General features: G+C 41.3%; 1 protein-coding gene across 1 annotated transcript; it reads right to left on the minus strand.

The window, feature by feature from the left end:
* Positions 1–12,241: 12,241 nt before the first annotated feature.
* On the minus strand, positions 12,242–14,681 carry si:rp71-17i16.6 (uncharacterized protein LOC100148415 homolog). The gene is made up of 5 exons (XM_052105120.1): positions 14,609–14,681; positions 14,275–14,444; positions 14,008–14,105; positions 12,875–12,960; positions 12,242–12,588 (listed from the first exon to the last, which is right to left on the minus strand). Exons 2-5 carry the CDS (start codon positions 14,346–14,348, stop codon positions 12,445–12,447), a joined length of 402 nt encoding a protein of 133 aa, XP_051961080.1. The 5' UTR covers positions 14,349–14,444; positions 14,609–14,681; the 3' UTR covers positions 12,242–12,444.
* Between the last annotated feature and the right edge of the window lie 1,024 nt (positions 14,682–15,705).

Genomic DNA, 15,705 nt, shown 5'->3' on the forward strand with positions numbered 1-15,705 from the left:
TGGATCAATTATTGACTAAATCTAAAAAAATGGGCAAAGGAATGTGTGATGGTGTAATGAATTGTGGGAAGCAGGACAGGGCAGACGAGAGGTTTGGATCTAACTGCGGCTTTTATTTGTAAGAACACAAAAATAAACAAACTCAGGAACAAACGAAAGTCCACGATGGGAAAAAGGAAAGTAAATACTAAATAACATACAAAGCGAACAGGAGGGGTGCAGGTAGCGAACATCCGCGGAGGGCTGGGTAATCCTCGAACGGGTTAACAGGCAGGGAACATGAACAGCAGGGTAACCTCGAACGAACAGACAAACAGCAGGGTATCCTCGAACGAACAGACAAGCAGGCAGGGAACATGAACAGAGAGAGTGTTCACTGACATAGAGCAAACATGGAACGTCAACAATAGACAAAGGGAAGGGGAAACAGCGGGGTTTAAATAAACAGACACGATAATGACCAAACAACAGACAGGTGCGGACACTAACGCAGTGATAAGGGCCGGGAATGACGGGAAGTGTAGTATACACAAGGACAGTGAGACTCGGGGCGGACAACAAGGAAAACGTGACATGGAATGTGATCGGTGATGGGTGAAACTGCAGACAACAAGGGATCGTAACGTAAAATACGGGGCAGACAACAAGGGATCATAACATAACCCCCCCCTCAAAAGGACCGAATTCCAGACGGTCCTAAAAGAAAATACAAAAACAACAAAAACAAACAAAGGACCCAGGAGTGAGGAGGTAGACCCGGGGGAAAACACTAGGGCATATAGGAATTGATGGTTCATACCCTCAATTCCTATATGCGCTGGGACCCATGTAAAACCATTCCAAATCCCAGAGCTGACTATCCTTGATTAGATTAGCCTGATAGTTTAGCAAAAAGAGCATTATAAAGGGATAGAGTAGAAGTAGAACTGCCAGTTAGCACGATGGAAGGGAAAGGTACTGATGCAAAAATGGCAAGAGGGATGGGAGACTGAGTCGAAAGGGTGACAATTTTATGAAATACAGTGTAAGGTGGGAATGGAACAATCATTAGGTATAAGTAAAAATGAGGAGAGAACACACACAAGGCTTAGATTTGGACACTGTGGGTTACATGGGATGCTAGTAATAATAGGTAAACATCAGGATGGAAACTGTAGGTATTGTAGGGAGTCACAGAATGTGGAGCATGTTATTCTACAATTTAGACAATATAGAAGAGAAAGAGAATGATATAAAAGAGAATAAATAAAGATGAAAGGGGAAAGGAGTTAGAGATTTTAATCTAAAAATGATCCTTGATAAAAGGAATGGGTTGGAGCTGTCACAGTTTTTAAATGAAACTGTTTTAGCGGAAAGGATATAAATTAATCAAAAGAGTAAATAGAAGGGGGAAAGGAATGTATTTTATTTATATATATATTATTATTATTTTATTTATTTTATTTTTAACCCCTTCCTTTTAGGCTGGGAGGGCTGGTGTGTACACTGGATGAGCTTCACACACAGCACCGGTGGAAATGGGGAAAGGTCCGAGAGTATGTGGGGGGGTGAAGGGAAGGGAGAGTCTCATCAATGTTAAGAGTAGAGGGCATTACTTTAGTTTGCGAATCACTTTTAAAAGTAGAAAGAAGAAGGTGTAGTTTCGATATGTGGTTATAATGCTCCAACTGATGGTAGCTAATCACCGTTAAAATTTCAAAAAGAAGGTATCTCAGTAGACAGGATGTGACATCAACTTTGGATTCGGACGTGCCTTGGATCCTTCCTACCTCCATATCAGTGGTGTAGTCGGGGCCATACGCAAGTATACTTAAGTTTTTCCCATGGCTGTCTGCGCATAATGAATTCTAAAGATCAATATTTGCATATACACTTAGTATACCCACTTGTTTTGCTGCCTCAGAAGTCCATAATCTACTGTTGTGTTATGCCTAGTTTACACTTCACGATTTTAGACACAATTTTCACAAAAGAGTTGGAGAGAAATTGCCAATTCTCTTGGACAGTCATATAAGCAAATAGGTGGATATTTCAGTAGGAGGTACTTTTTCATATTGTAACCAATAAAATATATGATGCCTTTAGGTGATTAAAATCCATACACATCATATTCTGAAACACATAACATATGTAACATACTCGACTTTGTGTCGATGTAGTGACACTAGGGGTCTCTCTTGAGAGCCTTGGTTACCTCTTATCTTTGAGAAAAGACCAATGAAAATTGGCGAACAGAATTTGCATGCCCCTCCCCCAGACATACAGGTATAAAAGGAGGGAAGCGTCCGTCTGTTCAGACAGATTTTTTCTTTGGAGCTGAGCGGTTGTGTTTCAGCGAGCTTAGTAAAACCCACTGCTGTTCCACTCACCTCTAAATGAAAGCCACTTTAGCCAATTGCTGGAGACGATTTTAGGAATTTAACGGCCACGGTTTTGACGGGTAAATCCCTGCGGACCACCTGTTCCCCAGCATGCTCTTTTGCTCCCGTCCAGTTTCGAGATGAGACTGGCTCGCCTTACGGCCAGTCGGATGTCTCTTTCGTAGCCCCCGAGCTGGATGAGAGTTTCTGTCTTGGCAGACTCCGACGCTGAGAACTCGACTGGGCTAGCGGCTTCGGGTGTGCCGGCCCAGTCTGAGGCCGAAGCCAAGCTGTCCGCTACACTTTCCCGTGCCGCCACGAGTTTTGGGCTGGACTGGAAACCTCCATCCTCCCCTCAGTCCTCGTGGCTAGACAATTGGTTCCTGGGTTTGGGGTGCTGCTCACAGCCATACACACCCCCCGGTTCCTTTCTTCCCGGAGGAGCATGATGAGCTGACGAAGTCATGGAGGGCACCTTTCACTGCCCAAAACCGACTCCCTCGCTCGTCCGCTCTCACTACCCTTGATGGCGGGGTGGTCCACGGGTGCACGGAACTCCCTCAGCTAGATAAGGCAGTTGTGGTGCACCTGTGCCCGCAAAACACCGCCACCTGGCGGGATCGACCATCACTCCCCTGTAGGTTGACGTTGTCTCTGATGACCAAGGCCTACAGTGCCGCTGGACAGGCCACCTGATCCTGATGTGCTGCAGGAACTGCGACAGTGCACCTCACAAGCGAGCTTGTGCAGTCAGTGCTGAACTGCCTGAGTTCGTTCAGACCAGACACAGCGGTTCCACTGAAACAATTTCAGAGTCTCCTTGGGAATATGGCATCCTCAGTGACGGTCAGTTGTGCTTGAGCTGATGCTTGAGTTGATGCATATGAGACCGCTTCAGCACTGGCTTCAGACTCGAGTCCTGAGATGGGCATGGTGCCACGGCAAATACCGGGTGAACCTCACCCCTTCCTGCCGTCACTTATTCAGCCCTTGGACAGACCTCTGTTTTCTACGGGCAGGAGTCCCCCTACAGCAGGTGTTCAGATGAGTTGTAGTTACTATGGACACTTCCCAGTTGGGCTGGGGCGCCATGTGCAACGGGCACGCAGCCGCTGGCTCCTGGATGGGGCCCCAACTGGGTTGTAAAATCAACTGCCTAGAGTTGCTGGCTGTATTTCTTGCCCTGCGCAGATTTCTGCCATTGATCCACAACAAGCATGTGTTGATTCGCTCTGACAACACAGCGACACTAGCGTATATAAATTGCCAGGGCGGCGTTCGCTCTCACTGCATGTCGCAACTCACCCGCAATCTTCTCCTTTGGAGTCAGCAGCAGCTGAGGTGGCTGCACGCCACTCATATCCCGCTGTCATGTCAGGTAATACTCAACGGGGAGTGGAGACTCCACCCTCAGGTGGTCCAGCTGATTTGGGCTTGGTTCGGCAGAGCACAGGTAGATCTGTTTGCCTCCTGAGATTCCACCCACTGCCCCGGGGGCTACGCATTTCATGCATTTTCCCTGACCATGCACAAGTCCTGTGCAAGGTCAGGGAGGATGAGGAACAAGTCATTCTCATGACCCCCCCACTGACCCACTCAAACTTGGCTCTCGGATCTCACACTCCTCGCGACAGCACCTCCCTGGCAAATTCTCCTGAGGAAGGACCTTTCTTCTCAGGGACAGGGCACCCTCTGGCATCTGCGCCCAGACCTCTGAAACCTTCACGTCTGGCCCTTGGATGGGATGCGGAAGATCTAAACGGTCTGCCACCAGTCGTAGACATGATCAACCAAGCCAGAGCTCCCTCTACCAGGCAGCTTTATGCCCTAAAGTGGCGCTTATTCGCAAATTGGTGTTCTTCCCGATCAGAAGACCCACAGAAGTGCGCAGTTGGGTCAGTGCTCTCATTCCTGCAGGGGAGGCTGGAGGGGCGGCTGTCCCCCTCCAACTTGAAAGTTTATGTAGCCACCATTGTGGCTCACCATGATGCAGTGGACAGTAAGTCATTAGGGAAGCGTGACCTGATCAACATGTGTTGACATGTTACATATGCCTACCGATTTTCTTGTGTGTAGGTGAAACTTGGTGTGAGGGCTGCTTCGTTGTAATTTTGTAGATGGTGCTATCAAGCCATTTTGCCACAATTAATTCTAAAACCAGTATCAGATGTACATTTTCCCCACTTTTGAGATATATGCAAGGTTTCATGAGTCTTCGAGCATGTTTAGGCCTCAAAAACATGACCACCACAGACACACCCTTCAACGAAAACTCATAAGCTTCGAAATTTAACTTCAAATAAGGTCTTTAGATTTAGACTGACTAAGTATAATGTTGATATGATTAAATCTCTGGGAGCAGTTTGTTAAAGTACAAGACCTGGAATTGGCTGTTGCCAGTAGGTGGCACTATTACTATAACTGAATATTGGCAGGTAGATGAATTCAGGCCGGGACTGTTATCAAACATGTGAAGTTTGGGGCAGATTGGACATTGTATTTATGAGTTATAACAACTTCCTGTTTCATTTCAAAACATCACATTTTGTCGGGCCGTGGAGTGAAAACTCAAAAACTTTGCAATATAGCATTGAGTACGAGTTTTGAGTATGTTTAGACCCACAAAAATGCGATACATTAGGAGCTCGGGCCCTAATAAGACACATTAATGAAAACAATGGACTACAATTAAAGAATCCATCTTATGCATATCAATTGCACTCTTCAGTCATACCATTTTTTTTATCAAAGATTTGAATTCACCTAAGGTAACAAAGTGATAAATATGTAATGTCTTCTGGAGGAAATTCCCTTTTACCAAGATTAGAGCAAATCATGGGTTCCAATCTAGAGGAGCGAGAATCACAACAGCTATTAATGAATGACAAAATATTGCACAAATAAGGAGGTAGTTTTCCCTGTATGACTTTTTAAATAAAAAATACCAGTGATGCTGTCTCTTTAAGCTTAATGAAGGCCAAGAAACCAAATTATAATGTACACAATGATGTGTACTAGACAATTAATTGCTTATAAAACAGAGAGAACAATGATACACAGAGTCTAGATTACGAAGAAGCAGCATGCATGTAAATAATATCTCCATAATCACGAACATTCAGATGGGGTTTGCTACAGTAAGAGCTTCACTTTTGCTGCTTTTGGTCCCTGCTGCACATGCTTGCGCAAGATTTCCACAGAATGATGGTATACGGACAGCAGCCAGTTGGAATAGGCGTGGTGTTCAAGCGAACTGGTAAGGCATATAATTGAGCTTACTATGAAAAAGGAGACTGAAAATCAAGGATGTGAAGGCCTACCTCAAATGGAAACACTGCACAAAGGAAAAGAATATAACAGAGACAGTTATACAGGCTGAAATACAGTGTCATATACAGCACAGTACAGAACTACCTCAACGTCCAGAACGTCCACATGTTCCCACAGAAAAAATGCTTGCTAATGCCTAATGTACACTACAGGACTTATAGTCAGCGCTCTTCAAACACTACACGACTCACAGTCTTTTGTTTTTGGTTGTGTTGGTGCACGCTCCACACAACTTGGTGTGTCAGCTACACGACCATTCGTCATCGACTAAAGCTTTAAGATCCAGAAGTTGTCACGCAAACTCGCATAGCAACGTGAATGTGTCTATAAACAGCACAGAGCAGGAACTGGTGCTCATTGGTGCAATTATATGTATAGTTTGGTATTTTATGATACCATAACAATAACAACAAAGGAATCTCTGTGAACTAAATTTGAAGTAAAGTTTGCTAATTGTGTACTGGGTGTCACGGAAGATGAACATTTAACTTTTATATGTTTAGCGCATTGTGAGCAACATTTCTCATATTATCCTATTCTGACCTTTGTGCAACTAAATGCACACAGCGGGATTCTCATGCCAGTGCTCGACAAGTGTCTCGACCGGTCGCCAACTCAAAATATCAAAGAAGACGAGCGTAAGTCCTGTAGTGTACACTAGGCATTACCAGAAAGAGGTATGCAGTAAGAAAAAAAATACTTTGTATGAGCAATGGAATATACAGGCTCGCCAGACAAGGGAGGACTTATCAGAAAAGCAGCTGTCAGCAATTTCAGACTCAAGATTAACAGCAGTAGATAGTGAGTTTAATGCAGAACGTGAAAAGGGCCATCTACGTGAACTATTAAAACCAAAATATGCTCACTCTATATACAGTATGGTTCCACTGCTTCACCATAAGATGCCAGCAGCCACTTTGATTCCTCTTGTATAGCAACCAAACGAGCAGACACAACCACAGAATTAGCTGTGAAGGAGGCTGAATACAAAATAAAACAAGAAAAAAGAGCCATAGAGGAGGAACTTAGGAAAGAGCTAAAAGCTCTTTAAGTGTGAGTTAGAAAGGCTATGTCACGTGCAAACTACTCCGGAGGTGTCCGGAAAAACTGGACAGCTGTTTTGCGAATAACTGATTGGAATCCTAGCCAATGCAGATCTGAGGAGATCCCTTCCTGTTTGAAGGCCTTGCAAAACTACAATCCCACCCCTCTTGATGGAGAAAATAGGAGACACCAATCTCCACTACCACAATCCAGCCCCCCATGCATGCTCTCCATTCACATGATTCATCCCAGGTGAAAAGAAACTCAAAAGAAACTAAAGGAAACAAAGCCATTGTGTTCAAAACTCAGACAGTGAAAAGTGACAGACAATGACAGCCAAAGAACAGTCCAATGCATGTTTTGCCAGTATTATAAGCATCAACTCTGTAAATGCACAGATTTCATGGAAATGTCACTGGAGGACAGAAAGGTATATGTCAAGGACAATAAACTGTGCTATGGATGTACAAAACCAGCTCACTCTGCATTATGTCATTATCGCCTCACATGTGATGTGTTTAAGGGAAGACACCATACCTGTCTTCATGAGAATAAGAATGGAAACATGGAAAGACCAGTATCCACAGCAAGCAATGTTTATGCACATGAAAGAGAACATACTGCTGCCATTTCACTTAATGTCAGTCAGTCACCACCTCCATGATTGCACCTGTATGGGTGTCTTTTGTTAAAAATCTATCCAAAGAATAGTCTATGTCTATGCTCTGTTAGAACAGCATAAAGCTCATCATCTCTTCTTAATATGACTTGCCTGGAAGCTAGCATTCTGGGGAGGTTGTAGCTGATAAACAGACCTACCTGTATGGGTGTCATCTGTTAAAAATCCATTCAAAGAACAGCTTGTTTATACTCCGTTAGATACTCAGAGTGACCCTAGTTTCACTAATGAGGAAATTAATCATAAAGAGAAAAAGAGTATCTGGTCTTAGTGTGAGAGGGTACAATTCCTCAGTGCACATCAATCTCCCCTTGCATTCACAAAGGAGTGTATTCCTGTTAATCACAATCATATATCCACACATGAGACGGCAAAGAACTATAGTCATTTAAAAACAATTACAGAAAAGATACCACCCCTTCTCAGCTGTAAAGTAGGTTGGTTTATCAGGTACAACTGCCCCAGAATTCTAGCTCCCAGGTAAGCCATTGTGGCAGGGCGGAGGACAGAGTGCGGGGCCATGTCGTGAGTCTACACGCCAGTCCCTTATCAGGCTAATCAAGCCTCCGAGAGGGATAGAGGCCAACTGCAGAGGATGGTGCGGGAGAGAGAGTTCATTTATGGACATGTCAGTAATGTGTGTGTATTTGTCTTTTGTTTAAGTTAATCATTATGTATTGTTTATATTGCCAGGCCAGTTCTCACCTCCTCCTTTCCATTGAACTGCTTTACACTGGTGCCGAAACCCGGGAAGGAGGAGGGATACGCCGTAGTAGAGTTCTCGCCACTACCATCCACCCCAACAGAGCAGCCGCGGCCGTTTGCAGGGGGACGGAGGAGCCCGCCTGAAAGTGGAGGAACAGCCGCCGACCGCGAGGGGAGAAGAGGCTCCTAACCGACCGCCTGGAGCGATCAAGGTCGTCTGTTAGAGGGTGGAGGAGTGGCCGAGGAACAAGCTACGGCATATCGGAGAACTGGGGAGTAAGTGTTTTTTTTTCCATCTCTCTCTCTCTCTCTCTCTCTCTCTCTCACTGACGAGCCACGTTGGCCTTTTCCCTCTCGTTTAAATTTAGCAGTGTTTTTTTGGGGGGGTACTACACTGTTACAGACACACATTTTTTATATTTCTGTTTCCCTCCCCTTGTCCCCTCCCTCATCCAGGTAGACAGGGATGACCTGCCGGCAGACGGGGCTTAGGGCACGCCCTCCCCCAGGGAAAGAGGGGGTGTACGTCATGCCAGGGGCTCCCCTGCCTGAGAGAACGAGGGAGGAATGTGACAGGATGGAGGGCGGGCCGGGTTGTGATTTTACACACCCGGTCCCTTATCAGGCTTATTAAGCCTCCAAGAGGGATAAAGGCCTCCACCTTTCCATTGAACTGCCTTACAGCCATATTAGTTTGAGATGTTCAGTAAGTGAACAGGAGGATGCAAAATGCCTAATCATTAAGGAAGAGCAAAAGCAAGTGTGTCAGAAAGAGAAATAGTTATTGAGTCAAGGAAGTCCCATGTCATAACAAATGACATCATCTTGATGCTTTCATAGACACAGATGGTATAATCAAGGTGGGAGGAAGATTACGTCACTCATTCAAACATCCATTGGTTATCCCCAAAGAACATCATGTAACAAAGTGAATTGCTCACTGCCATGATAGAGGGAAACATCAGGGAAAAGGCTTCACAATCAATAAAATCAGACCCTGTACTTATTGCAGTGGCGATTTCTCAGGGCCAGTAAATACTTCTTTGCTGGCCTAACATGCCAAATAAATAATACATTTTCATCCTTTCATTCTCAATCACTTTTTTCACTATATGTATTTTTAATCACATTCCACTCTTAATTAATTACAAACAAACAAATTACAAACAAATAGAGAAAAACTAAAAGTTTATTCAGTCAGAATTTATTCCTTGATGCTTACAAGCAAAGTGTGATAACTGTTTCAAAATTGCATTGCCAGAAGCAGTGTGTGAGTCTGAGCTCCACCCCTTTAGGCCTTCCGAATTTCTTCAGAATCCCTCAACAGTGCAAATGAATGAGTAACTAAAGTCAGATTGTTAGATTCATCAGCCAATCAGATTGATTTATTTGTTCTTGGTGGGTGTGATCTTTAGGATATGTTCCGGTGGAGGCCTTCTAGCTGGCCTTGAGTGACGCAATCACGCTTATAAGTGATGTACGTAATTCAAGATTGAAAAGCGTGAGATCTTGATGAGGAGTCGGCTGTCATCACTGTCTCATCACCATTGAGAAAGAGGTCCTTATGGATTTAAAAACACAAGATGTTCTGCATGTCCATGTGATTAATTAAACAGGAAGTAAATTGGTAAGTGTTTTTGCATTGTTATAGCAACATCAGGAGTTTTCAAAGTGTAAATTAGGCTGCTTGAGCATTCAGTGTCAGATCAAGTTTTAAAAAGTAGTGCTGCATTCAATTCAACTCAAAAAGTCTGATTTTACAACATCCTACAAGGAAAAGTGCAATGGAATGCACACTGAAGTCAGAATTACAACTTGTAGGCTCGTGCAGAACACTCAGGAAGATATACAATGTAAGTGATAAACATTCACTTTATGAAGTAATATCGATAAATTAATTTGTTTCCACATTACATGATATTAAAGCTTGTTTAACAAATGCCTACAGAAACAGGTGTATTAAACATTATAATCTCTTTTGATAATCGTACACTTGAAGCACAAAAGCTAGCACTGCAGCATTGTTCATCAGTTGGGTTGCTAGGAGACATCTCTAAAGAGAGTTAAACCCCTGCTAAGCTAACAAGAGCATTGTAGTTCCGAATATTGGGAAATGGAATGCATTTATGGTCGGAGATGTCAAGTAGGAATATCCAACTTGAATGGAAGGCAGCAAAACAGTGTACCCTGACGAAACTAATTTTAAATCGCAAATATTATTAGATAGATTTTTCCAGGTATTATAGACCTCCTTGGTAGATTCAAATGAAAAAATATGATTTTTGAATGTCTGTTCGGGAGATGTTAATTTAACAAAACAGTCTGCAGTTCAAATTAGGCTTGCTTGAGCATTAAGTGTTGTTTCTGGCTTTCGTGCGTGGATGTGTTTTTAAAATGTCAATTGGTATTACAAGTTAGCTGCGACATAATGTATGATGCCCAAAGGCATAGGGTCATAGGTCTTATTCATTATGAAACTGTGTTTTCTTAATGGCATGAATCACACTGAAGGCCTAGACTTTGGATACCTGAAATAAGCAGAGCTGTCACATCTTACATTCGCCAGTGTGTAACTTGTAGAAAGCTGGGAAAATCTTTTAAAGGCCAAAGGATGAGTAATCTTCCTACAGAACGTTTAGAGCCTGCCTCACCATTCACTTATTGCAGTATAGATTGCTTTGGTCCTTTCATAACAAAAGAAAGAAAGAAAGAAAACAGCACAAAAGGCATGGTCTACTCTTTACTTGCTTCTGTTAAAGGGCCATACATATTGAGATGTTAGAAGTTATGTCAACAGATGGATTAATTAATGTTCTACAGTGTTAATTGCAATATAAGGCACAATGTGACCATGGTACCAACTTTGTAGGTACAAAGAATGAACTTAACTTTTGCATTGCATGAACTTGTCTCAGAAAGGCTCAGAACATTTCTTGCTGAAAAGCAATGTGATTTTTATCACCAATTCGAGTCATGCAGGTGGCGTATGGGAGGCCAAATCAAATCTGTACAGTGTTTTTAATTCTACAGTCTCACTCTCATCTGGAAGACTTGGTGACGCTTCACTATACACTCTTTGTTTTATGAAACCATAGCAATAGTCAAGTCGCCCCATACAGTTGACTATGAACGACCCCAAAAGCTTAAAGCCGCTCACACCCAACCATCTGATTACCATGAAACCCACAACAGCACTGCCACCACCAGGAAAATTCATGAGAGAAGATGTGTATGCTAAAAAGAAATGGAGACAGGTGCAGAACCTTACAGAATAGTTTTTGAAGTAGATGGAAGAAGTATCAGAACAACATTGCTGCAATGCTGCAATATGACAATGCTGCCCCTTAGAGGAATTTTTAAGTTATTGATGTTGTTATAGATAGAGATTAAACTCTCCTGAGAAGTCAGTGGAGACCAGTAAGGATTATAGAGGCTGTTAAGGGCCCTGATGGACTGGTAAGGAGAGCCACAGTAGCACTTGTAGACAAAAATAAATAAATAAATAAAATTGAACAAGAAAGGAGAACGGATAAACAATGTATTTGTAGTAGAGTGACCAAAACAGAAGTTGGCCTTTCTAACAAGGTTCTATATATGTGGACAAGAAGGAAGGAAAGCCGAGGTCGGAAACTTTAACTCAAAGGGTAAGCTTTATTTACACACTTATCAGATAAATAGCTGTTCATCCTAACATAAGCACATGCAGTTAGCTTCGTGTATGTCTCTCTCTTCTCTCCTCCTCCTATTGCCCTCTCTAGTGCTTACTTCCATCAGAAACAGAAACACCCTTACCGCTTCCTCTCAAGACAAATGCTCAACCAAATCTTTAAAATTCATAATTTGGTAGGAGTATAAAATACCTAATTGTTTTAATTGCATTTTAGTATTTGTTTTGATATATTTAATGAGTGTTTTAGGTCATACAATCCCTGCATTATTTCTATTGCAAAAGTGGGACTTTTATTTTGAAGCACCATCCCGTCTTATGTGAGGAGCCAAACTGGTAATTTAATTAGTGAAATGAAGAGCAAATGCACCACATTGATTAGAGCTCCACAAAGTTCACAGAGTTTAAGGGCTTTATAAGCAAATGAAACAAAGATACAGTATGTCTCTCTATGTCCTGAATGTCTTGGGCTAGCATTAGCTGCTCAGCTTATTGAGGTGAATGATGCAGATACAGGTCAACTTTTATTGTCAGGTGAGGCATGTGCTCAGCCTGCTTTCCATTTTTTCCCTTTATGAAGTTGAACCTCACCATGTGCTTTCTGATCATTTTACTCTTCTCTAGGCTGGAGCCAACTTGGTCCTTTATTTATCTCATAGTCAAAAAGGAGGGTTACATTGTAGAAGGAGGGCAGAGATGGCCTGGTTACGCTGAGCACAGCGAAACATGTATTTCACCCCTATTAGGTGCTTCAGGTGGTCCTGTTTAATCAGTGTCTTCCAGTCTGTGACCCTTCTTGTAATCTGATGAGGACAAGCAAAATGTAACTTTAAGAAATAAAGTACTTTGGATGCTAAAACTTTCAGTTTCTTTGATAATTAGTGTTATCACCAAAATTATGCAGTGACACTGAAGTTTGAGGGGAACAGCCATTCTAAAACTAAGAATGGCTGTTTCTTAAATACAGTATTGGTGTTGTCTAATAATTAAGTTGATTTTTAACAAATTTGTAATACAGTAGAAGTTTACTGAATTAGTAATGTGTAAGTAAAACATAAGGTGTAAACCTCATTATCCCAACAAGCTCACCATTAAGGGCTCTGTATTTGATTCTTGCAGTATCTGTGCAGAGCGTTGACTCAGAGCATCCCACAGGGCCCCTGCACGTATGTGATCTAATAAAAGAGGCCACATACTAGATAAGATGCAAATAATGTATATTACATCAAATCACAGTGGTGTTAGTGTTATTGAACTGGTATATGGTATAAATGATCATTATTATGGTTCTTTAGTCATTGTTGTTTACTGTATTCAAAAACTTTCAGAAAGTTGTTATAATATAATAGGTACTTCGTCTACAAATTGCATATGCGGCATGACCTGTCATGCGTGCAAAATAGATATTTATTGCCCTTATAAAAATAAAAACAATTATCCAAAAATGTAATGTTGTTATTTACTCATCCTCATGTTGTTCCAAACCTGTATTACTTTCTGTATTGATATTTTGTAGAATCTTCATGAAGGTCTTTTACGTATTACGTTTCCATTCATACAATAGTGACCATGGCTGTTGAGCTCAAAAATGACCCACAACAACAAAAAGCACTAAAAAAGTAGTCCATATGACTTTTGTGCTACATTCCTAGTCTTCAGAAGACATATGATAACTATTAAGTAATTATTCACTGATTATCCATTGAACTGATAACTCGAGAACTTTTTGACTGGATCATTGAGTCATTAGGTTGAACTTGATAAGTCCCATTCAAGAATATATTGTTCGTCGGAGTCAGTTTTTCCTGTTCATTGAAAAGAACAGGCTAAAAAGATTGATTTATTCATGAATTGGACTGATACAGTTCAACTCAATTATCTGGTTGCAGCGGTTCTCCAGTATAACTTCAGAAGACTTGGAATATAGCACAAATTGTATGGACTACAGTGATATATTCATGATGCTATTTTGGTGTTGTTTGTATTTTTGGAGCTTTGTAACATTTGTATTGACAAGATCTGTGTGAAGATTCTTCAAAATTCTCCTTTTGTGTTCCATGGAAAAACTAACAGCACACAGGTTTGGAATGGAATGAGGGGGAGAAAATAATGATAGAATTTTTACTTTTGGGTGAACCGTCCCATTACTGAGTAAATAGACATTTCCATTAAATTCACTTATACAGTTATCCATCTGGAAACACTATAGAGAAATATCATACCTCTCATTTCCTCTTGTAGTTGTAAAAACCATGGGGGCATGTCCTTTGAGCGAGAGGAAGGACTAAGGAAATACTCAGCAGTCGATTCACCAAACAAACTGAAAAACACATTGCCAGCTGATCATATAATTAAAAGAGTCAGTTATATCGCCCGCAACTTTACTTCTTCAGTTCATACATCAAGTACAGCTGGTTCTGATGCCCACCATCAGCAGCATCACCACCACCAAAAAACCCATGCTTAGGCAGTGTTTTTATGCAACACACCTTATGAGGTCTTGCCTGCACTTTAGGTTGCAGTCATTCTGGATCAATGAGACTTTCTCCATATTTGGTTCCATTATTCTAAAGGTTGATGTTACAGACAGATGATGTTACTCCAGTCAAAACAATCACAAGATTCAAAGAGTTCCACCTCCCCTCTTATCTTACATAACCTGAAATGGAAATAAACAAACCTTTTGTAAAAGTGAAGTTTGTCCATGCTAGCTCATTTAGAGTACAAATTCTACAGTAAAAGTTCAGATGCAAAAGAATTCCATGACCTTGGACTGTGTAATAAAGAAAGACTTTAGCAGCAAGAATAGGCATATATTGTTACCTGTATTCATCCTGTCTTATTCTGTCTCAACTCCAGTCCTCTAAAAGTCTGGGACTCATGAGTGACATCAAGCTGAGACAGACCTTTGTGAGGACGTGCCTCTCAGTTAGCCAACAGATTGGTTGAGACATTCATGGAGAATTGGTTACCCAGGTGACAGAAAGCACCTGATTCCTCTAAGGAATGAAGACAAATACAGTCCCATCCCTTCTGACACTTTGCTGTCGAGGGAATGTGGGATAGTATGTGTTGGCTCAGAAGTGATGAAGTGTGCTTGTGTGTTTAATGATTGATTCTAAAGCTGCAGGTCCAAACATGCCCTATTAATCCTAAAGCTGATTAGTTGAAAAGAGGGACTCTAATGAATGAAAGTGATGTTAATGGATGAGAGAGGAATTCAGCTTCTTCTAATGGATAGTTAGGTTTGGGTTATAATTTCAAATAAATATATAGAACAAGACAGAAAAACGCTAATGACTTCTGTACACAGTTTAATAAAAAGAAATTACAATACAAAATAGGTGCATTTCTTAAAGAAAAAAAAAACAAACACTTGCCACTACACTGTTGGAGTTGACACAAGTGAAAATAGCCCACCCACACTTTTCTATGATATTTTGTTGCTGAGATATATCTTAGGGCCTTTGGTGCCTAATTCTTAAAAACAAAACACACGCGCACACACAATGGTTGTGCATATAGTAGTGTATATAGATTTAATCATAACCACCTTCCACATTGTGGGGGGCACACCTCCTCCAATATTAAAATTACTGGGCAACCAATAAAGGTTTTCCTGTATTTATTTCTTAACTTATTTGGTTCCCCATAATAAATATGTGATTACATATTTGTTACATTTTCAGTACTGAAAATAATAAGTATAAAATTATAAAGATATTAGGATTAACTGTTATTTTTACTCAAAACCTGAAAATGATGTCAAAGATTTTAAATATTTTGTTATGTAAACCATACGGAGCTCAAACTTGGATTGCATTACTGCTTTTGATGAATTCTCAGTAGAAAAGTTGACTGCTTCATTCCAATACAGTGGTTTATTGATAGAAAACCTTTAACTTCATCTCAACATTTCC

Source organism: Xyrauchen texanus, chromosome 35 (genome assembly GCF_025860055.1).
Source record: "Xyrauchen texanus isolate HMW12.3.18 chromosome 35, RBS_HiC_50CHRs, whole genome shotgun sequence".
Lineage (NCBI taxonomy): Eukaryota > Metazoa > Chordata > Actinopteri > Cypriniformes > Catostomidae > Xyrauchen > Xyrauchen texanus.